The sequence below is a fragment of the Lampetra planeri genome, chromosome 60, assembly GCF_965212315.1.
Source record: "Lampetra planeri chromosome 60, kcLamPlan1.2.h2, whole genome shotgun sequence".
NCBI lineage: Eukaryota > Metazoa > Chordata > Hyperoartia > Petromyzontiformes > Petromyzontidae > Lampetra > Lampetra planeri.
Genome location: NC_136166.1, coordinates 605,220 through 628,260, shown reverse-complemented (window position 1 = coordinate 628,260; position 23,041 = coordinate 605,220). Strand labels below are relative to the sequence as shown.

The 23,041-nt window shown below is 54.6% G+C and overlaps 1 protein-coding gene across 1 annotated transcript in view; it reads left to right on the top strand.

Moving 5' to 3' along the window:
• Positions 1–23,041, top strand: part of LOC144736337 (uncharacterized) — a 44,424-nt gene that overhangs the window by 963 nt on the left and 20,420 nt on the right. The window contains exons 2-3 of the mRNA XM_078619001.1: positions 18,215–18,465; positions 20,802–20,988. Of these exons, the coding sequence (XP_078475127.1) occupies positions 18,275–18,465; positions 20,802–20,988 (378 nt within the window). The 5' untranslated portion in view covers positions 18,215–18,274. The remainder of the gene's footprint in view (positions 1–18,214; positions 18,466–20,801; positions 20,989–23,041) is intronic.

The window sequence follows — 23,041 nt, the reverse complement described above, 5'->3', positions numbered from 1 at the left end:
GAACGACAGTCCCATATAAGTGTTGACATTTCCTTTTGAAGCGCCCTGTATTTAACGACGCGGATCGTCTCTCTCGGCAAAAGCGTCCCAACGCGTGGCACCTGCGCTGGCAAAAGCCCCGCCGAGCCTCCCCCAGGAGCAGACGGCCCTTGAGCTCTCGGAGTGCTGCGAGAAGCCTGCGGATGCGACGAACCCAGTGAACCTCGTTGCTGTGAACAACACCAACCGAGGATCAGTTCCTGCAAAATTGTTCTCGTCACCGCCGCTTGTTCGCTCAGGAAAGCCTCGCTGAGTCTCGTAACGCTTTGTTCATGAGGGCAACGTCAAGTTGTTGTTGTTTGTGTCCAGTGGGGCTCGATGATTTCTGAGTGTATATTGTAATTGAGCAGGGCAGACGTTGGCTTTGGTATCATGAGCCTTCTCGGCTGCGTCATGACCGCCGTGAGCACGGATGATGGTGGTGATTGGTGGCAATTGTGATGATGGAGATGATTGTGGTTATCGTGATGATGGTGATTATTGGTGGTAATCGTGATGATGGTGGTGGTGATTGGTGGTAATCGTGATGATGGAGGTGATTGGTGGTAATCATGATTATGATGGTGATGATAGTGGTGGTGGAGCGCCGGGCGGATAAAATGCGGCGTTGGCACAGTATCTGGTGCATCGGTCAGTCATCTCAGCCAGCCAATTCACGGCATCTGCTGGGTCTGTCCCGTGACCTCCTCCTGTTAGCGAGCCTTCGACACTTCACGTGGCCTCAAAGTGCACCTGGCCTGGCACGGGCGCCGTGGTGACGTCGCCGTCACTTGGTGGCGAATGGCGGTGAAAATAACGCCGACGATGATGGTGATGGCAAAGATGATTACAATCCATTAAGACCACGATTAAGATCACCATCTTCTCGATCATGGTCATCATGATCGACATGATGGTGATGATTGTGGTGTTAATGATGACAATGATTATTATATTATGATAGCGATAATGATCATGACAATGCTCGTAATGATGGGAATGTTTGGTGATAACTCCGAATATAGATCCGGAATTTAAGATTTTCAAAATAACCCAACGTAATTCCATGGATATTCTTCTGCGAATGTCCTTTGAATGGCCCCACGCTGGACTCATCACAGCTGGAGGGCCGCGCTGCACCTCCCGGCCGTGTAGCGCACAGCCTGCTGCTGCTGATGATGATGTTGCTGATGATGATGATCCTGATAATGATGTCCTCACGTGGAGAGCTCCGAGCTCCCGTGTCCCCCACGGGTCCGAGTTTCCCGGTCGTGGCTCACAGAGCGGCCACCGCGGGCAGAATTCCCTCTGCCCAGACACACGCCTCGTCCCATGGAACTTTAGTCGAGTCTCAGTCTTTGTCTTGGTGGTCTTGGTGGTGGAAGTGGTGGTTGGAGGTGGTGAGGGTAGTCGTAGTGGTGATGATGGTGGTCGTGTTGATGGTGGTGACGATTGGGGTGATAAAAATATAATCGGTGATGATGATAACGAAGGTGATGATGATGCTGCTGCTGCTGGTGGTGGTGGTGGTGGTGATGATTATACAGATGGTGGTGGTGATGATGATTATACAGATGGTGGTGGTGATGGCATGGATGGTGGTGGTGATTCTCCAGATGGCGATGATGATGAGTGAGTGGTGATGATGATGACGCTGAGACTGTGAGAATGGTCTTCTGAGGTCGGTAGCTGAACACGCGACAAACCAGCGGGGTCAACCAACGGAAGGAAGCGATATCGAAGTCGCGATGACCTCTCGACCTTCACCTTCCGTCACCCCGCTCACTGCGCGTGTGTCTTTATTTATTATTTATCTAAACTTCACGCAGCAGTATCCAGGAGACGAGGGCACTTGTGTTGTTGCAAAGCAGCGGCCGTTGGCTCGGCGAGGATTGTGTTTTTGTTATCTACGGCGGCTTTGCTTGGCGCTCCCCAGCGCCAGTGTCGAACTTTGCTCCCCCCACACCCCCCACCCACCCCCACACCCCCCACACGCATCGCTCGTTCCCGAGCAGCAGCAGAGCCACGTCCACACGTGCCCTCGGCTGCGCAGACGAAGCCCAGGCACCCGTTGGGGCGCCCAGGGAGGAGGTTTCTGCAGACCATTGCCACGGGGTCGTCATGGATGCTCTGTCGGGTGATGCCGCGTAAATCATCTGGCCACAATTGTGTCGTTTAAACCTCCACCCAGCCAGCCACCCACCCAGCCACCAAGCCCCAATGTACGCAGACAAACAGAATGAAGCCGATCGTGACCGTTGTGAGCTCCCACACCGCGAGTGGTGTGGGTTGGGGAGCGACTTTCGCTCACCCACTCGCTCTCACCGTGAGTTCGAGGGCGACCCTCATACCCCCATCCACTCGCTCGGGTTAGGGGAGCGACTCTTCCTCACCTCCCCACTCGCCGCTCACTACGGGGTGAGGGGGTGAGGGGGTCAGGGGGTGAGTTCGCGGGCGGCTCTCACAGCGAGACGCCGCCTCTCGCGGCCAGCGCTGTGGAGTCGAGCGGCAGGGCCCCGTAGGGGGGGGGGCGCGGGGAGAGACGGAGGTGGAGAAATGACGCGCGGACATTCGGAGAGAGATAAAATAGCGGCGAGTTTCGTGGAAGCGACGTGCACAGGTTTTGCAATCCTGGCCCTCTGCCACCTGCAGTGGACACGCCCGTGCCTCACGGAAACACTCGGGCAGTCGCCCTTCAACAACAAAGGAGGGCAGCGAAGCGACGCTCACAACCACGAACGGAGCGCAGGGCGGATAAAATAGAGCAAGTTGGCACAGTAGGGGAGGTACAGCTGGTGGTGTATCTGTCAGTCATCTCAGTCAGCCAACCCATGGCACCTGCAGGGTCTGTCCCGTGACCTGTCAGCGAGCCTTCGACACTTCACGTGGCGGCATGAAAGTGCACCTAGCCTGGCACAGGCGCCGTGGTGAGGTCGCTTCATGGAGAAGGGCGTGGTGTTGGTATTGTAGGAGCGGTGGCGCAGTGGTTAGCGCGCTGCGCGACGAACTCGGCCTTTCCGAGTTCGATTCCCTGAACTGGTCCTTCCCCTAGGTCGACTTGGCCTCAACTGAGTAGCTGGTGCACCGTGTCAACATCACCGGCGGGAGAATGCTCGAGAATGTGACGCTTCACAGCGCCGTTGGAGCGGTCAAAACATCCCGACGGAGCAGAACCCTTCAAAGTAAAACAACATACTCGCCTGTGACTTTCGTGGGTAAATAAGTAATGGGGCAAGGATGATAAAGTGAGATAAATCAGTGGGGTGACCACAGCTGACCCCTCCGCGCAATGATGCCCGCCTCACGCTGTCAGGTGCGGCAGGCAGGGGGTGGGGGGAGATAGCGGTCGTGGTGGCTCAGGTCGAGATAAGATCGCCTGTTTGCAGTTGTAGTTTATAAACAGAAGCGGGCCGCACGCTTAGCACGGGCCGAGAGAGCGGCGGAACAAGAGCGCGGCGCTGGGCGCAGGGACGTCGCCTGCGGAGACGGAACGCTGAAATCAGCCGCGAGGTGGATCGTCCACATCGCGGAATTGTTGGCGAGCTGGAAGGGGCTTGTGGGAGGCCTCCAGCCAGCAGTGGATCGACCACGGCCGATGACTAAACTTGAGTCTTGAAATGTTGCAAAGGACAAATCAATGGACGAATGCGACTGGACGGGTCACACGGGGCCCAGAGTGGCTCTGCCGCGTTCTCCCAGGAGGCTCTGGTGGTGGCAGTCACCAATCACCGCTCTACCCCCCCCCCTCTCTCAAGTTGGGGGGGGGGGGGGGGGGTGGCAGTCACCAATCACCGCTCTACCCCCCCCCCTCTCTCTCTCAAGTTGGGGGGGGGGGTGGTCATGATGGCCACGTGCGAGTGGCCGAGGCCCTGGGTTTGAGCGCCTGCCCCCCCCCCCCTTGTTGAGTCGTCACTTGTGGTGGTCAGGCCGCTCCTGGACAACAAGTTCATGCCTCGGTGGGCTTCACCTGGCAGCATGGCGATGGTTCAGTTTCATTTGTTCGGTGATTTGTTGACATTTCTTGCACTTTGCACTACTATCGTGTTCGTGTCTTGTGTTTGTTGTTGTGACGTTCTTACCCCGTGCCCCTACTGGACATTTGTGGGAAAAGAGCTTTATAGCTCATCGGATTCCTCCAGTATGAATATTATCATTCTGATTGTAACTCTGTCCGGGTGCTCACAATGGCCGTGGCGGAGACACTTCAGCCAGCGCCGCTGAGGCCCCAGATCCCGATGGGCTGGCCAAGCCGGGTCCTTCTCTGCCCAGCATGCGTGCCCAGAGAAGCCCCAGTGACGTGGTGGCAGGAGATGTTAACTACCTCGCCTGCTATGCAGGAGGTCGTGGTGGGTTCCATCCCGGCCCTGACGCCTGCTGCTCTATATTTGGAGTTTGCGGGTCTCTCTCTTCGTGGTCGCGTGGATTTGTCTCCGGGTCCTCCAGGTTTCCCCCTCCACATTTGGAATCACGCTTCTAGTAGTGGACATTATTCATTCTCTTCTTCTTCCACGTGTGTCCCACTCACGTGGGTGTTCCACTGTCCTTGCCAACCTTCTTCACGCTGCCCTTTCCTGCCCCATCTCTCGTTCCGCTCCTCAGCCCACCACGGTCCTTTCGCACCACATCGCCCCCCCCCCCCCCATCTCTTCTTCTGCATTTTTCTTCTTGATCTCTTTCTTTCCACTTGCATCACTTGCACCTTCTGAGCCACATCATTTTCCTGCCGTCTGTCAACATGACCGAACCACAATCAGTGTGTTCTCTGTCTCTCACCTTCCCCGTGGTCTCTACCTCTCACTTCTTCATTCCTCACCCCGTCCTTCCTTGTCGGACCCAACACCCACCACCACACCCTCGCCTCTGTCACCGCTTCGTCCTCCCTCTCTCTTGTGCCCCAGCACTCGGCCCCAAACAACAACACCGGCCTCACCACCGTCTTGTACTCTATACTACACTATACACTACACTATACATTACTCTACACTACACTATACATTACTCTACACTGCACTATACACTACACACTTTTCCCTTCAACCAAACTGGGAGCCTCTTATCACACACCATACCGGTCATCTCTCGGCATTTCAGCCACCCAGCCCTTGTCCTCATCTCTCCTTCCAGTGACCCATCAGCATCACGTCGTTTCACCCAGCTACTTAAACTCGTTCCTCTTCATGAACTGGCCACTTCCAATTTGCAATCCTCCTTCTGCATTTTTCCATTGAAATTTGCCACCACATACTCCGCCTTGGTCCGACAGATCCTCAACCCATTCCTTTCAATCTTTTGCACCCAGATCTTCAAATCATCGTCTACTACCCCTCTGCTTTAGAGTACAGCATTTTGCTGCTATAAATTCCCGCAAGCGATGAGAAGCCACTTCGTTGAGCTATCACGTGATAGCCAGGTCGCTTCTAAACAAGAAGAGCTCCACGGCTCAGTGGGCCTTAGCTGCTAAAGTAAAAATAGGTATTTTTATTTATTTAGATTTAGTTTGGTTGAGCCACAGCCCAGCCACTCCCTCCCCTCGCCTCATTCCATCTCTGCTGCGCCCACGTCGCAGCCGCCGTGGCTAGGAGATGTTAACGACCTCGCCTGGTATGCGGGAGGCCGTGGGTTCGATTCCGACCCTGACGCCTGCTGCTGCTGCATATTTGAAGTTTGCGTGTCTCTCTTTCCCCATGGTCACGTGGATTTTTCTCGAGGTCCTCCGGTGTTTTTCTTCCACATTCAGAATGAACATCACGCGTTTACGAGTATTTGGTTGCTAGACATGTCCACGTGGTGATGATAAGCCACTTGTCTGAGCTATCATTTCTGATAGCCAAGTCGCTTCTGGAGAAAAAGAGCAACATAGCTCAGTGGGGCCTTAAGTGCTCAAATAAAACAAAATAGTTTTAGATTTAATAATTAAAAAAGCGCAGAGGAATCCTCCCGTGAGGAGGCACGTGGCAGCAGAAATGTCAAGATATTTATAACCTGTCTGTGACAGTAAAAAACAACCTGTTATTACGTTTCATGTCTTCGTTATTTATTATATAACGAAGTAGACTGTATATGCCTCCTTCCCACATCTGTTCAACCTCCATTACACATCTCATCAGCCGCGCGGCCTTCGGCGAGCAGCGGCTCCACACGAGCAGAACTCCGCAGCCGTTTCGACATTCAACGTCTCATCGGCGCCAGGCTCGCTTGGACTGCCGTGCGTTTAGAGGCAACAGGAACGATTTGAACCAATGCTGCTGAAGTTGCGCACGCGCCTGAGAGCTGTGCGGCTGCTCATGGGCTGCTTTAACGAAATGTCTCCGTATGCTGACGTGGTGGGACAGGCGTGGGTCCCGGTATGCGTGACCATTCCAAGTGACGGGGTCTTGGCGGCGTGTCGGCTGACGTGTGCACGAACGTCGACAGCAGCCCGTGGCTTAATTCCGATCGTAATGTCACCCGGGAGGGAGCCTCGTCCAGACGATTCCACTCCGACTCTCGCTCTCTCGCTCCCTCGCTGTGCGTAGTAGCGCATTGATCGTCACAACTCGCATCTCACGGAGCCGCACGCGGCTACAGGAATACGAGAGCAAGCGGAAGCGTTGCAGTCAAATACATAAACACACCGACTCACAGCACCACGCCCGCCCGCCTTTGTCGCCACGGTGGCTAGGAGATGGTCACTACCTCGCCTGGTACACAGGAGGTCGTGGGTTCGATCCCGACCCTGCTGTATATTTGGAGTTTGCGTGTCTCTCTCTTCGTGGTGAGATGTTAACTACCTCGCCTGGTCTACAGGAGGTCGTGGGTTCGATCCCGACCCTGACGTCCGCTGTATATTTGGAGTTTGCGTGTCTCTCTCTCCGTGGTTGTGTGGATTTTTCTCCGGGTCCTCCGGTTTTTCCATCCACATTTAGAATCATCATCACGCATTTAGAGTGTTTGCCTGCTGCTATAAATAATAACTGAGATACCATGTGTGGCCAGGTCGCTTCCGCAAGAGAGCTACATAGCTCGGTGGGCCCTTACCTGGTAAAAACAAAAAAATAGTTGCCTTCGTCCATTGTAGCGACGTGTGGTCAGCGCTCAAGTTGCTCATTTCAGACCGAGTCGAACTCGGCTGGAGATATTCGCCACCGATGGTTGGGATCGAGAGGGAATCAAACTCGGGCGGTGAGATTCGTAGCGAAGTGCGCGAACCACTTGGCCACCTCTCCCCGTGTAGCCTTCACTGACTTGGGGTGAGTGCTGCTGTTAGCGAGGATCTACGAAGGCCGGCACTGTGGCACACGAGGGGTGGGGGGTCAGCACCACGCCCGACCGCCTTCGTCTCCGCAGTGGCGATATTTACACACCGCACCAGGTTCTCATTTGAGACCGAGTCGACCTAGGTGAGGCCCGGGACCGGTTCGGATAATTGTCCCTGATGATAGGCCGTGAGCGGAAATCGATCTCGGGTGGCAAAGGTTCGTAGCGCAGTGCGCTAACCGCTGCACCACCGCTCCCCACTCACACACGCACGACTGACACACACACAGACACACACATAGCCACACGCGCGCACAGACACCCAGGCCCCGTCACACGTGACAAGTTGTCGCTTGTGACGTAGGAGGCCCGGGGCACGCGAGGATTCGGCGAACATTCCATTCGCTTTACGTCGACGGGCAACGCTCGTTACTGCAGGGCATTGTGGGAGGGTGGGAGAGTGGGGGGCAGAGTGGGTGGGTGGTTAAGAGAGTGGGGGGGGGTGATTAGGCAAGTGGGTAGGTGAGTGGCTGGGGGGGGGGGGTACTGACGTGGACAGGTGGGTGGGTGTCATCGGTGGGGTGTGTGTGAGTGTGTGACGGGGTGAGTGTGTGAGTGGGTGTATGGTGAGTGTATTAGTGTGTGACGGGGTGAGTGTGTGAGTGGGTGTATGGTGAGTGGGTGAGTGGGTTAGTGTGTGAGTGGGTGACGGAGTGGATGGTGAATGCGTGTATGTGTAAGTGTGTGAGTGGGTGACGGGGTGTATGGTGAGTGTATGACTAAGTGGGCGGGTGAGTCGACAGGTGAGTGGGTAGATGGATGTGTAGGTGAGTTGGTAGGCGAGTTGGTAGATGGGTGTGTGTAATTGAGTAAGTAGGTGGGTGTGTATGGGGCTATGTAGGTGGCTGTGTGTGTGTGTGTAGTTGAGTGTGTATGTGGGTGTGTAGTTGAGTGTGTATGGGGGTGTGTAGTTGAGTGTGTGGTTGGGTTCTCAAGTGTAGTGAGAGTTGATGGCCCCAGCAATGACCGGACACGAATCCATCAGCTCGCATTCGCTGTCTCGCTCCAAGTGGTTAACATCGCAGCATCGAGGCTGCAGCCCGTGCCGGGAGTTGGCCACACTTCTGGCGGAGTGGCCCCGGGCACTGAGCGAGTCTTCTCACACGCGCACCACAGGGGTGTGCACTGCTCACTGCACAGGGCGGGGGGGGGGGGGAGGTGGGGACAATCCCGCAAGCGGCTCGATTCTGAGCCCCGACTGGACCCCGACCACACCACAAACCATCATCACCATCATCACCATCATCACCGTCGTCGTCGTTGTTACTATAGTTTAGTTTCTAAACGCTGACGTTGCAGTAACACGCCACTTGGCGCCCCCTGCCTCGTGTGACTCACGAGGCAGGCGCCGCCACTTGTTGCGTCGTCGTCGTCCGCGCGAAGGTCCCAGGGGGGGGGGGGTTCTGCCGGGTGCCGAGAACAAAGCCGCGGCCGCCGGCTCTGGTGACGGTAACGCGACCCCCCCCCCACACGCCACGAGGGGGAGGCTGCTGCTGCTGCGCTTGGCTCGTGAAGTGTGGAGCGAGATTCACGTTTTGATGGACGCCTCGGAGTGGGGGTCCCGGGTAGGGGTCCCTACCACTCACTCACCTACCACTCACCTACCACTCACTCACCTACCACTCACTCACTCACCTACCACTCGCCTACCACTCACCTACCACTCACTCACCTACCACTCATTCAACTACCACTCACCTACCACTCACCTACCACTCACTCACCTACCACTCACCTACCACTCACTCACCTACCACTCACCTACCACTCACTCACATACCACTCACCTACCACTCGCCTACCACTCACTCACCTACCACTCACTCACCTACCACTCACTCACCTACCCCTCACCTACCACTCACCCACTCACCTACCACCCACTCACCTAGCACTCACCTACCACTCACTCACCTACTACTCACCTACCAGTCACTCACCTACCACTCACTCACCTACCACTCACTCACCTACCACTCACCTACCACTCACTCACTCACCTACCACTCACCCACTCACCTACCACTCACCTACCACTCACTCACCTACCACTCACCCACTCACCTACCACCCACTCACCTAGCACTCACCTACCACTCACTCACCTACCACTCACTCACCTACCACTCACTCACTCACCTACCACTCACCTACCACTCACTCACCTACCACTAACTTACCACTTACCCACCACTCACCTACCACTCACTCACCTACCACTCACCCACTCACCTACCACCCACTCACCTACCACTCACCTACCACTCACTCACCTACCACTCACCCACTCACCTACCACCCACTCACCTAGCACTCACCTACCACTCACTCACATACCACTCACCTACAACTCACCTACCATTCACTCACCTACCACTCACCACTCACTCACCACTCACTCACCTACTACTCACCACTCACCTACCACCCACTCACCTACCACTCACTCACCACTCACCAGCTCCCATTTACAATAACACAGATCCCCCGTGTAGCCTTAACAGACTGTAGGGGCAAGTGCTGCTAGCGAGTAGCACCTCTGAATGGCGGCACGGCGCACGAGGGGATGGTTCGGGTCTCAAGATCGGCTTCTGTGGAGGAGGAGGCTCGTGAAGGACGCTGCCGGGCAGTGCCAGGCTAAGTGCACTTTGATGCTAAGGGGCAGTTGGAGACAGTCGCCTTTCAACAAAAACCGAGCAAGTTGGCATCTACCAATCTACCAGTCATCTCGCTCATCTCGCTCAACTTGTGGCACCTGCTGGGTCTGTCCCGTGACCTCTTGCCAGCGAGGCTTCCACACTTAACGTGACGGTCTCAACATGCACCTAGCCTGGCACAAGCTGCCGTGGCGAACATCGGCTGTTGTTGTCGTGTGTGTGTGTATCTAAATGTGTGCATGTGTGTCGGTGTATTCGCGTGAAGTGGGCAGCGGTAGTTGTAAGTGGTGAGTGCATTGCACTTGAACCTGGAGGACTCGAGTCAATTCCCGCTCACGGCCGGTCTTGGACCTCCCCTGGGTCAACTCAGCCGCAAATGAAGCTTACCGCGGTGTGTCAACACGCGCACTGCGGGGGGCAAAGGTGGGGGGGCGTTGCCTCTCTCCCCCCTTCCCATGCCGTGATTGCCCTTTATAGGTGCTCGCTAACAGTACCTTGCCCCAACAGCCTGTGTCGGCTACACGGGGGGTCTTTATCTTTGTGCGTGTGACAACATTTCACTTGTTTCTCCCCTCCCACATCAGTGGCAGCGTGCAGCCTTATAAGGGCACACAGACACACACAGAGATGCACACACACACACAGAAGTACACACACAGAGAGATGTACAAACACACAGATGTACACACACAGACGTGTGTGTACATCGCGACATAGAGACACACATTGACACACATTCAGATATAAATACACACACACACACATACAGACACAGACGTGTGTGTACATAGCGACATGGAGACACACACATAGAGACACACATTGACACATTCAGATATAAATACACACACACAACATACACAGAAACGTAGTCTTATACAAAAGACAACGATCCCCCGTACAGCCTTAGATACGTTTGGGGCAAGTGCTGTTAGCATGCGCCTATGAAGGCTGGCACGGCGCACGAGCGGGTGAGTGGCCAACACCACGCCCGACCGCCTTTGTCTCCCCAGTGCCGATGTTTCACACATCGCAACAGGCACTGCGCTGTGCACTTGTTAGAGGCTGATAACCCGGGGAGGCAGACTCAGAGCAGTTGCCGCTAACCACAACACTACCGTTACCCCCACGCACACCCCTCCACACAACAAGTGTAGACACATGGACGTACACACACACATGTACACATACACACAACAAGTGTAGACACATGGACGTACACACACACACCCCTACACATACACACAACAAGTATAGACACAGCGACGTACACACACACACACATGTACACAATAAGTGTATACACATGGACGTACACACACACACCTACACATATACACAACAAGTGTAGACACATGGAAGTACACACACACGTGTAAACATACACACAACAAGTGTATACACATGGACGTACACACACACCCCTACACATAAACACAAGTGTATACACATGAACGTACACACGTACACACATGTAAACACCTAAACATACACATGAACGCACGTACGCACGCACACGCATTTACACACCTTAAACGTACGGACACGCGCGCCTTGCACAATGCAGATAAGCCACGTGGCCATAAATACCTGGCCGTTGAAAAGGGCAACAGGGTAAGAAGAACCCATACGAGCCTGGTCCAGGGCCGTAGCCTGGGCAGGGTTGGTGGACCACGCAGAGATGGCCACGAGTTTGCTCGGAGGTGATCCAATCTCGTGAGGTCTCGGAGGGCCTTAGCAGGGCTGCAAGCTGGCTACAAGAATCAGCATCATCATCAGCATCATCATCAGCATCATTAGCAGCATCATCATCAGCAGCATCATCAGCATCATCACCAGCATCATCATCAGCATCCTTCGCATGCACACGGTCCCTTGTTTCAATGCAGCCGTGCAGCTCACAGCGACTCGCATCTCACCTGACACTTCGAAAGGGACCCCCCCCCTCCCAGTGGCAAGCTGCTGCTGCTGCTGTGACGGTAGCCAGGTGAGCGATCGCCATGGTAGGCCGCAGGTAAATTCTTCTAAGCAAAGAATACTTTGCTGTGACTTGTTTACCTCTCGATTGGGGGGTCTCCCCTCGTGGCCGACTGCCCCCCCTTCAATGATTGCGCCCCCCTGGCCGTGACATGCGGCAGCGACCCCCCACGCGACCCCCCTGTGAGTCTCACAGCCGGTCGTGTCACGGAGACTGGGAGCTGCTGCCCGCTCGCATCGATTCCGAAGGGCCCAGTCACGTGCGCGCGAGCGGTGGACTCGGAATGAGAATATTTATTCATAGCGGAGGAATCCGATGAGCTATAACGCTCTTTTTGCACTGGTGTCCAGGAGGGGCAGGTAAGGACGTTACAGCAGCAAACAACACAAAAACACGTTAGTGGTGCAAAGTACAAGAACGATAAATAACACAACACGAAACCATCCCCAACCTACCAGGCAAAGCCCACTCAAGTATTAACTTACATCTCAGAAGCGACCTGGCCACAAATGATGACTAAAGAAAGTGGCCCATCACTTGAACATTCATAGCCGCAAATTCATCTAAATAATCTCAACTTGTGTCTATTCACGCGGGTAAGGACGGGGTCGGGGTCGCATCCCGCGGTGGCTCACGTCGCCCTCCGCCGAACCGAGTGCGTGGACGGGGATCCAGGGCACGTGGGTACCGTGCCGGGCCCAGTTGCCGTGTCGGGATGTTGGCCGAGACCCCGACGGGGGAGGAGGTTGGCAGCACGCAGCCCTCGCCCTGCTGCGTCCCGAACCTGCTCGTCAGGGTCCAGAGGCACAGGCGCGGAACTAAGACGCTCGGATGAGACCCGTGGCCTGGGTGTCTCTGTGGCTCGCCAAGAGGGCTCGTGATGGTCAGAGGCTGAGACTGCGCCGCTGAGGACGCGGGTTCGTGCCCCGCGTCCTGGCGTCTCAAACATGCAACAACCGCAATAATAATCCATACTCGCAATAATAACAGCAGCAATAATCCATATCCTTGTCTTCATACACTGTCTCTTCACTCCATGGTGGCCACGAGGGCTGTTTGACCATACTTCCTCTCACGCTGGGCAGTGTGGGCTAGTGAAGGAGTTGGGAATCAAATCCAAGTCTCTGGGTTCATAGCGAGGTGAGCTCAGCACTGCGTCACCGCCACGTCGGGGACAGTGAGCCACCACCAGTGAAGTCATGAGTTCGAGCCCTGGGTCTGGGCACAATCATTCTCTTTGGAGATCAATTAATGGCCAGCACGGCTGGTGAGCCTGGTTCGCAGAACAGCAAGTAGGACCCGATTGATTGAAACGTCCCCTCCTCGTGTGCGTGCCAAGTCATCTCCCTGAACACTCCACCCCGCGTGGAGACAAACGCCCATTGTAAAAGTGAGTGGCCAAACATCCGCAGTGTAGCAGCACCCTCCTGGGAGAGAGTCTTGAGACTCGGGGAGGCCTTCCTGCATTCACGAGACCTTGTGTCGTGTGCAGTGGTTAGCACATTTGCGCCCCACGAACCTGGCCACCCGAGTTCGATTCCCGGCCACGGCGATGGACACGTGCACCTGGGCCTCCTCGTGTCTGGCCAACTCAAAGTGACCTGCACGGTGAAGTTTGGCCAAACAGCGCCTGTGACCGGCACAGGTGGGGAGGAGGCCATCGTTCAGCGGTGGATTGCCAAATAAAGACAACATATTATTCATTCATTATTTAACTCAATTAAAACATGACTATAAACGGGCGAGGTGAATAGAGATCAATTCTCTTTGAAGCGATGCCTGGGAAAGATGGTTTTGCAATCTTGGTGCGATGATTCACGACCGCGTTGATTTATCGGGGCGTTTCATAGGCAGGCAGAACAATGTGAATTATACCAGGCGCGCATTATTAAAGGGTGATTTCTTGAAGAACCGGTCTCATGCATGCATCTTCACACCGGTTGCGCATTATGATATCACCCAATTAAAAGGAACGAATTTGTTCTCATCCGAGTCCCCGCGGCCACAACGCGCGTGGTGACGAACTGCGCGGTTCGCGGGAATCTGGTCAAGTCCGGTTTTCTGGGCGAGTAAACTGGAGTCTGACTTTGAGCAGTTGCACACAGCTCGATAATTCTCTGATATTTAACAAACTCTGTAGCTACAAGTCTTCTACTGCAGCACACTTGGCACACGCACAGATACACACACAGACACACACACAGACACACACACACACAGATATACACACACACCGATACACACACACAGACACACAAAGACAGATAACAATAACAACCGCCATTCGCCACTAAGTAGCTCTGACGTCAACACGACGCTTGTGCCAGGCCAAAGACAGATACACACAGAGACAGATACACGCACAAATACACACAGATACACACAAATACACACACAGATACACACACACAGATACACATACATAGAGACAGATACATACATATACACGCAGATACACACACATACCACAAATACACACACATACAGAGACAGATACACATACAGATACACACAGAGACAGATACATACATATACACGCAGATACACACATACACACACATACATACACACACACTCACACTCGCTCACTCACTGAGACGTTTGCAAAACATACCCCAGGGCGGGACCCTCCTGATCATGCGTCTTCATATTATCACGTCCAGGGGGTTCAGGGACAAGAGACGCTCAGCCAGCAATGCGGAGGGACCTGAGTTCGACTCCAGGTCTCAGGCACCGGTCTCGAGCGTGGCGAGTTGATGGTCACCAACGACTGCCTCTGCCTCCTGTGTTTACTTGTAGTTCAATTCCAGCTCTGAGATGTTCAAATCAAGTATTGGTTTTCGGTAGGACAAACAATTTCCCTGCAGCGGTTACAGCCTCCAACTAATATTCACGCAGTCACTCCGGCCTATCTATCTAAGGGCCATTGCCTGAAACGTTGCCTGTAATATATTTAGTTTAACACGTAGGCTTTCGCGACCAATATCATCCATAATATATATATTTTTTGGGGTTAGATCGGGAAATATAAATGTGTCGTTAAACCCGCCACCACCCGACACAGCCAATGAGTAAGGGTTGTCACGTGAACAGAACGTGCCAATCAATCACGAGTACAACACTAGTGTGTAGTGTATAGTGTAGTGTATAGTAGCGTAGTGTAGTGTATAGTAGTGTAGTGTATAGTGTAGTATACTAGTACAGCACTAACCGGTTATGTGTTGGAGAGCAAATCCACAACATTCACAATCCGAGTACGACGTTTCGCCAGTAATTACAACCAGCTTCATCAGGCGACAGCCAGATCCGTGGAGAAATCCTCCCGAGTCGTTCCTTGACGTCACTTGTGAGCCCTTCACGTGCGAAGGGGGAGGGGGGGTTAGTGAATGCATCTAAATGACAATGGGCATCGATTGGGTTATTGATTATGGTAAGCAGCGTACATTACACACGCGCGTTGTCCTTGCACCTGCTGTCGATTGTGTGCACTACAATAGCAGGACTGGTTGTTGGCTGCGGCGTGCAGGTAATCACTGTTGACGCATGGGGACCTGTAGAGGAATGCATTTAAACATTGCATTGTTTGATGATTCGCTTGCAAGCAGTGCTAATCCTGTAGCTATCCGACCGGTTAAATTCAGTTTTATTTATCTCAATTTCGATAGATTCTCTACTTAGTCTTGGCCAGTAGTAGCTAGTTTTGCACAGAAATTCAACATTATCAAAATTGAGTGTCCTTGTTGGCACGCGTGTCCTGCTACTGCTGACAGTTGTATCTGGGAGTGTTCCATATTCATTTGGTGTCCTCTTAGTCTCGTGCTGATCGTCCTCTCTGCCCAACGTCGCGTTTGCCGCAAGAGCACTTCACCCGGTACACACCTCGTGTTCATAGCTTCGGTAACACATCTCTTGTGCCAAATGTTAATTTCTGTGTTTTATGCACCGTGCCAAATCTGACTGGGATGTTTTATCTTTCCCAAAATCTGACTAGTTTATCAGTTACTCCCGCAATGAACGGTACTTTAATAGTTTAAATTACTTGGTCAGTCTCAACTGGCGTGTTATTTTATTCGGTTTTGGCATTCAGAGCCCTGTTGATTTGTACATCATTGTCACCGTTCAATTGCAGCGCTGCTTTAACATTTCACTTCTCACACCATCACCATCTGACACTGAAGGACTCACAAGTGACGTCATCACACCCCTCTATATAAGGAACGAAACAGGAGGATTTCTCCACAAATCTGTCTGTCCGCCTGATGAAGCTAGTTGTAATTACTGGCGAAACGTCATACTCAGATTGTAAATGTTGTGGCTTGGCTCCGGTTAGTGCTGTACTAGTGACGAATTGGCACGTTCTGTTTACGTGACAACCCTTACTAGTTGGCTGTGTCGGGTGGTGGCGGGTTTAACGACACATTTATATCCAAGACACCTGTGTTATGTAAAACACATTTAGTTTACTTCGGGGGCGTGTGCCTGTGTCCATCCCCACGCGACTGCTTCCCCCTCGTGGCCACACCACGCCACTCTCATTTTGGGTCGGATGAAGATTTTTTTAATATTTTTCCCAGCGTCATAAAGGTCCTTGACGTCATCACAGAACAGACCTCGACATGACGGCCACGTGTGGCTGCCCCCTACCGGTCAGGATGGGCTTTCACTTGAGCGCCGTACGATGATGACCACGGGCTCACGCGAGTGCTGGTGGCTGACGGGTACAAACATTTCAGAAAATTGGGTTGTTTTAAACATCGTCGTCAACAATATAATTATATTATTATTGCATGGCAATGATTAGTATTGTTGCATGGCAATGATTAGTATTGTTGCATGGCAATGATTAGTATTGTTGCATGGCAATGATTAGTATTGTTGCATGGCAATGATTAGTATTGTTGCATGGCAATGATTAGTATTGTTGCATGGCAATGATTAGTATTGTTGCATGGCAATGATTAGTATTGTTGCATGGCAATGATTAGTATTGTTGCATGGCAATGATTAGTATTGTTGCATGGCAATGATTAGTATTGTTGCATGGCAATGATTAGTATTGTTGCATGGCAATGATTAGTATTGTTGCATGGCAATGATTAGTATTGTTGCATGGCAGGATCATGAGAGGCGACGGCTTAGCGAGGCCTTCGTCCAGCAGTGGGTTCATCATCGCATGTTGTGATGTCAGCCGGTTCAGAATGGCTGTTCCAAAAATTGACGGTTCGAATCCAGGAAGCCGCCCCCATTAATACTGCGGTGCAGCCGTCCATACAGAGGGGAGCGGACCCCCTCCCCTCTCTCTCAAGTTGGGGGGGGGTGGTCATGATGGCCACGTGCGAGTGGCCGAGGCCCTGGGTTTGAGCGCCTGCCCCCCCCCCCTTGTTGAGTCGTCACTTGTGGTGGTCAGGCCGCTCCTGGACAACAAGTTCATGCCTCGGTGGGCTTCGCCTGGCAGCATGGCGATGGTTCAGTTTCATTTGTTCGGTGATTTGTTGACATTTCTTGCACTTTGCACTACTATCGTGTTCGTGTCTTGTGTTTGTTGTTGTGACGTTCTTACCCCGTGCCCCTACTGGACGTTTGTGGGAAAAGCGCTTTATAGCTCATCGGATTCCTCCAGTATGAATATTATCATTCTGATTGTAACTCTGTCCGGGTGCTCACCATGGCCGTGGCGGAGACACTTCAGCCAGCGCCGCTGAGGCCCCAGATCCCGATGGGCTGGCCAAGCCGGGTCCTTCTCTGCCCAGCATGCGTGCCCAGAGAAGCCCCAGTGACGTGGTGGCAGGAGATGTTAACTCCCTCGCCTGCTATGCAGGAGGTCGTGGTGGGTTCCATCCCGGCCCTGACGCCTGCGGGGCTCTGGGCGGTCGTCCCCCCCCCTCCACGATTCGCCGTGACCCATATGGGGGCTGGCGGGGGGGGGCTCTGTAAGTTACCGTGTTAGCGTGGCTCGCCAAAATAACCAGTCCCACCTCCACCGTCACAACAGCAACCGCTGTGCTACCAAGCGTCGTCAATAATAATACTCATCACAATAATCATCATCATCACAATAATCATCATCACAATAATCATCATCATCACAATAATAATCATCATCACAATAATCATCATCACAATAATGATTATCATAATCATCATCACAATAATCATGGTGACAATCATCATCACGATAATCATGATTACAATCATCATCATTGATAACGAGGTAGCCGTAGCACCAAATGACGGCATTGCGATTGCTGTGTTGGGCACGCTGCAGGGCTGCGTGTCTCCACGCCAGCTGCTGCACCACCTAGACCCAGCGCCAGCCAGCGCCACCATGCGGGACATCCAGAAGTACGACGCCAAGCCCACGGTGGAGTTCAACCACTACCTGCCGCACGGCGCCGCCGCCTCGCCGCACGTGCCCGTGCCCCTGCGCAAGAAGCGAGGAGGAGAGAGGTCCCAGGCGGTCCGACAGAGCTGGACGGCGCCTCCGCAGAATGCCGGGGTTCCGCGCATGGGAGACAGGTACGGGACGGGGGGGGGGCAAGGTGGGGGGGGGGGGGGCAAGGTGGGGGGGGGGGGGGGCAAGGTGGGGGGGGGGGGCAAGGTGGGGGGGGGGGCAAGGTGGGGGGGGGGGGCAAGGTGGGGGGGGGGGGCAAGGTGGGGGGGGGGGGGCAAGGTGGGGGGGGGGGCAAGGTGGGGGGGGGGGCAAGGTGGGGGGGGGGCAAGGTGGGGGGGGGGCAAGGTGGGGGGGGGGGGCAAGGTGGTGGGGGGGGGGGGGCAAGGTGGTGGGGGGGGGGGGGGCAAGGTGGTGGGGGGGGGGGCAAGGTGGTGGGGGGGGGGCAAGGTGGTGGGGGGGGGGGCAAGGTGGTGGGGGGGGGGCAAGGTGGTGGGGGGGGGGCAAGGTGGTGGGGGGGGGGGCAAGGTGGTGGGGGGGGGGCAAGATGGTGGGGGGGGGCAAGGTGGGGGGGGGCAAGGTGGGGGGGGGGGACCAAGGTGGGGGTGGGCAAGGTGGGGGGGCAAGGAGGGGGGGGGGCAGGGTGGGGGGGGCAAGGTGGGGGGGGGGGCAAGGTAGGGGGGGCAAGGTGGGGGGGGGCAAGGTGGGTGGAGGGGGCAAGGTGGGTGGAGGGGGCAAGGTGGGTGGGGGGGGCAAGGTGGGTGGGGGGGGCAAGGTGGGGGGGGCAAGGAGGGGGGGCAAGGAGGGGGGGGGGGCTCTGCATTGTAGTACACAAAGAGAAAGTAGGTTGGCTACGTGCGGTGCGAAGTCAACATACACATGCATAACCGCTCCAATGCTGCCCCCACGCACTCTCAAGCAGCAGTAGCCATCTACTGCAGCTACTGGCAGCAGTCGACTGCCAGCCGCTTGCAGGCGCGAAGCTGGGCGTGGAGGAGCCGTACCTTGGCTCTCCCACGAGAGGGCAGTAGAGCAAACAAACTGTGGACTCATTCTTGGTTCTTTCAATAAAGTCACGTAGAAGGGGAATAATAAAATCATACAAATAAAACAATACAATTATCTTCCCTGTTCTCTGTGTACGGGGGGATCGAGTGTTTCCCCCTCGCACGCGTGGGTTTTTTTCCCGGGCGCTCCGGCCTTCTTCCCACGTGTAAAACACTCGTCAATTGGCCGATAGCGCCTTCGCATACAGAGGAACCGGGGAGCTCGGGCAATTGTTCCTCCCCTTGGCGCCTCCGAGTCGCCGCCTCTCTCTCTAGGAGAGCGATGAGTAAATACCCCACGGGGCGTCACAAGTTGTCATCACCCTCGAGTGTGCAGACACTGCAACGACACCGTGGCCAGTGAGTCACAGAGACGCCAGGCTCCAGCTATGAAGAGGAGCCCATTTAATTCCTCGTACCAGGGGCACAAGGAATGTGCGTGTGTGGGAGTGTGTGTGGGAGTGTGTGTGGGCGTGTGTGCCTGGGTATTCTGTACCATCAGACACTCCAACCCCACAACTCCCAATTGGTGATGGGGCAGTTGTGGAGAGAGTGGAGAGTTTCCCATACCTGGGCAGTTTGCTTATGACCGGCTCCTGTTTGAGAGCAGAGGTCTCACTCCGAATCAGTCGGGCGACATTATCTTTTCATCAGTTGCGTAACGCTGTGTGGAAGCTACCTGGTCTGTCACTCCATACGAAGCTTCAGGTCTTCTCGGCCACAGCCATGCCCTCCCTTCTCTACGCTTGCGAAACGTGGACCCCCATAATCATCTTCGCCAGTTAGAAACATTTAAGCTGGCCTGCCTACGATCCATCCTGGGTTTAACCAGGCTGGATTGTGTGAGGAGCTCACAAATCCTTTAAAGATCTGGACAAAGTCCCATCAATGAGCTCCTCCAGCCTCAAATGAGTACCGAGTGTGGTGTGTAAACATCGCCACTAGGGAGACAAAGGCGGTCGGGCGTGGTACCGGCCACCCACCCCCTCGTGTACCGTCCCGGCCTTCATAGGTGCTCGCTAACAGCACTCGCCCCAACAGTCTGTTAAGGCCATACGGAGGATTTTTGTGATTTGGTGTGTGGGTGAGTGTGTGAGTGGGTGAGTGTGTGAGTGGGTGAGTGTGTGAGTGGGTGAGTGTCTGTGCGACTGGGCTTGGGTAGGTATATGTGGGTGAGTGTTGCTCTCTAACAGCACTTGCCCCAGGAGTGTGTAAAGGCTACAGGAGTGGGGATCTTTATCTTTGTGTACGAACGAGCCGACTGATGAATGAGTCGGTCTACAAATTCATTCAGGAACGGCGCCGCCAAATGAACGGACCGAGTGATCCGACAAAGGAATTCGTTCACGAGCGTGCCAACTAACGAACGGTCGTAGCCAGCCAATGAGCGAGGGGGTGAACGAACGATCGATCTGCAGGAGCCGGAGCATGAGCGACGTGCGTGGCGGCGGCGGCGGCGTGAGCCTCGACATCGACGACGACGAGGTGGAGGAGATGAGCCCTGCGGAGTTGGCGCGCCGCACGGCGGAGCAGAAGCAGCAGTACGAGGAGCTGAAGCAGACCCGGCAGCACGAGCCGCAGGAGAGCGACTACGCGTGGCAGAGTGTGAGGCCGCACTCCAGAAACACTCACACACTCACACTCACACACACACTCACACTCACTCACACACTCACACACACTCACACACTCACACGCACACTCGCACACTCACACACACACTCGCACACTCACACGCACACTCACACACTCACACACACTCACACACTCACACACAGACTCACAACAACAACAACAACCGCCATTCGCCACTAAGTGGCGGTGACGTCACCACGACGCTTGTGCCAGGCCATGTGCACCCTGAGGCCACGTGAAGTGTCGAACGCCCGCTGGCAGGAGGTCACGGGGCAGACCCAGGTGCCACGGGTCGACTGACCGAGATGACCGAGATGACTGGCTGATGCACCACCTGTGCCCCCTACTGTGCCAACTTGCTGTGCTTTAGCCACCCGGCGCTCCGCTCGTTGTTGTGAGCGTCGCTCCTCCGTCCTCCGTTGTTGTTGGAGGGCGACTACCTCCAACTGCCCAGTAGCGTCCTTCACGAGCCTCCTCCACTGAGGCCGATCTTGACACCGCTGGTACCAGTCATCGGCAAGTCCACTCAGCTCCACGTCCTCCTGTACCACATCACTCCATCTCTTCTCTAGCCCGTGCCGCGCCCGTTTAGCCCCCTCGATCCGGCCGAACAAAAGCTGTTTAGGCATGCGGTGGCTGGGCATGCGGGCTACATGACCCAACCAACGCAGCCTTGCCTGCCGGAGGAGCTCACTGATGGAACTTTGCCCAGATCTTTCAAGGACTTGTGAGCTCCTCACACAATCCAGCCTGGTTAAACCCAGGATGGATCGTAGGCAGGCCAGCCTAAATGTTTCCAACCGGCGAAGATGCTCCACTAGGGGGGTCCACGTTTCGCAAGCGTAGAGAAGGGAGGGAATGACCGTGGCCGAGAAGACCTGAAGCTTCGTGCGGAGCGACAGACCAGGTAGCTTCCACACAGCGTTACGCAACCGATGAAAAGATATTGCCGCTCGACTGATTCGGAGTGAGACCTCTGCTGATAAACTGGAGCCGGTCATGAGCACACTGCCCAGGTATGGGAAACTCTCTACTCTCTCCACAACTGCCCCATCACCGATTGGGAGTTGTGGGGGCGGAGTGCCCGATGGTACAAAATACCCAGGCAGGTGCTTAGTTTTGGTGGGGCTGATGGTAAGGCCCCACCTCTTAGTGGCACACTCCAGTCTCAGCAGCAGCGTCTCCAACTCCTCTTCTGAATGAGCAGCTATTACCAAATCATCGGCATACATAACGTGGTTGACCAATAGGGAGCCATCCCTTGTTCGCACCCGGGCGTCGATCAGCCTCCCATTATATCTGTACCAAATGGTAATTCCCCCGGTACAGCTATTGAAGGCTTCACGAACTACGCAGTCGAAATAGATGTTAAATAATGTGGGAGCCAGAGAACATCCCTGTCGCACCCCAAGGTGTACAGGGAAAGGCTCCGACTCCCGGCCACGTAGTTTTACCCGGGCCCGCTCACCATCATGAAGGTCCTTAATGATCGTGAACAGAGGGTCAGGGACTCCGAAAGCACGAAGAACAACCCAGAGCCCAGTCCTACTGATGGTATCATAGGCCTTGACCAGGTCAATAAAGCAGAGATGTAGGTCTTTTTGGAATTCCCTACACCTCTGCTGTAGCAGACGGACAGAAAATATGGCATCTGTGCAGGACCGCCCTTTCCTGAAACCACATTGGGGCTCCGCAAGCCTCTCCTCAGCATGCCTAGCAAGGCGATGTTGAATAATCCTTGCCAGGACCTTACCCGGCACACTGAGGAGTGAGATGCCCCTGTAGTTGTTACAGTCGGTACGGTCCCCCTTCTTAAAGAGGGGGACCACCAGGGCATCCTTCCAGTCCTGCGGAACCCGTCCAGTGGTCCAGACTGTTGTTATGATGTCATATAGGGCAGTCTGTGCACAAACGCCACCCTCCCTCAGCATTTCGCCTGGGAGATCATCTCTGCCCGGTGCCTTCCCTGGTCTCAGACTCCGGATCGCCCTCAGTACTTCCTCAACAGCCGGTACCTCAGCCA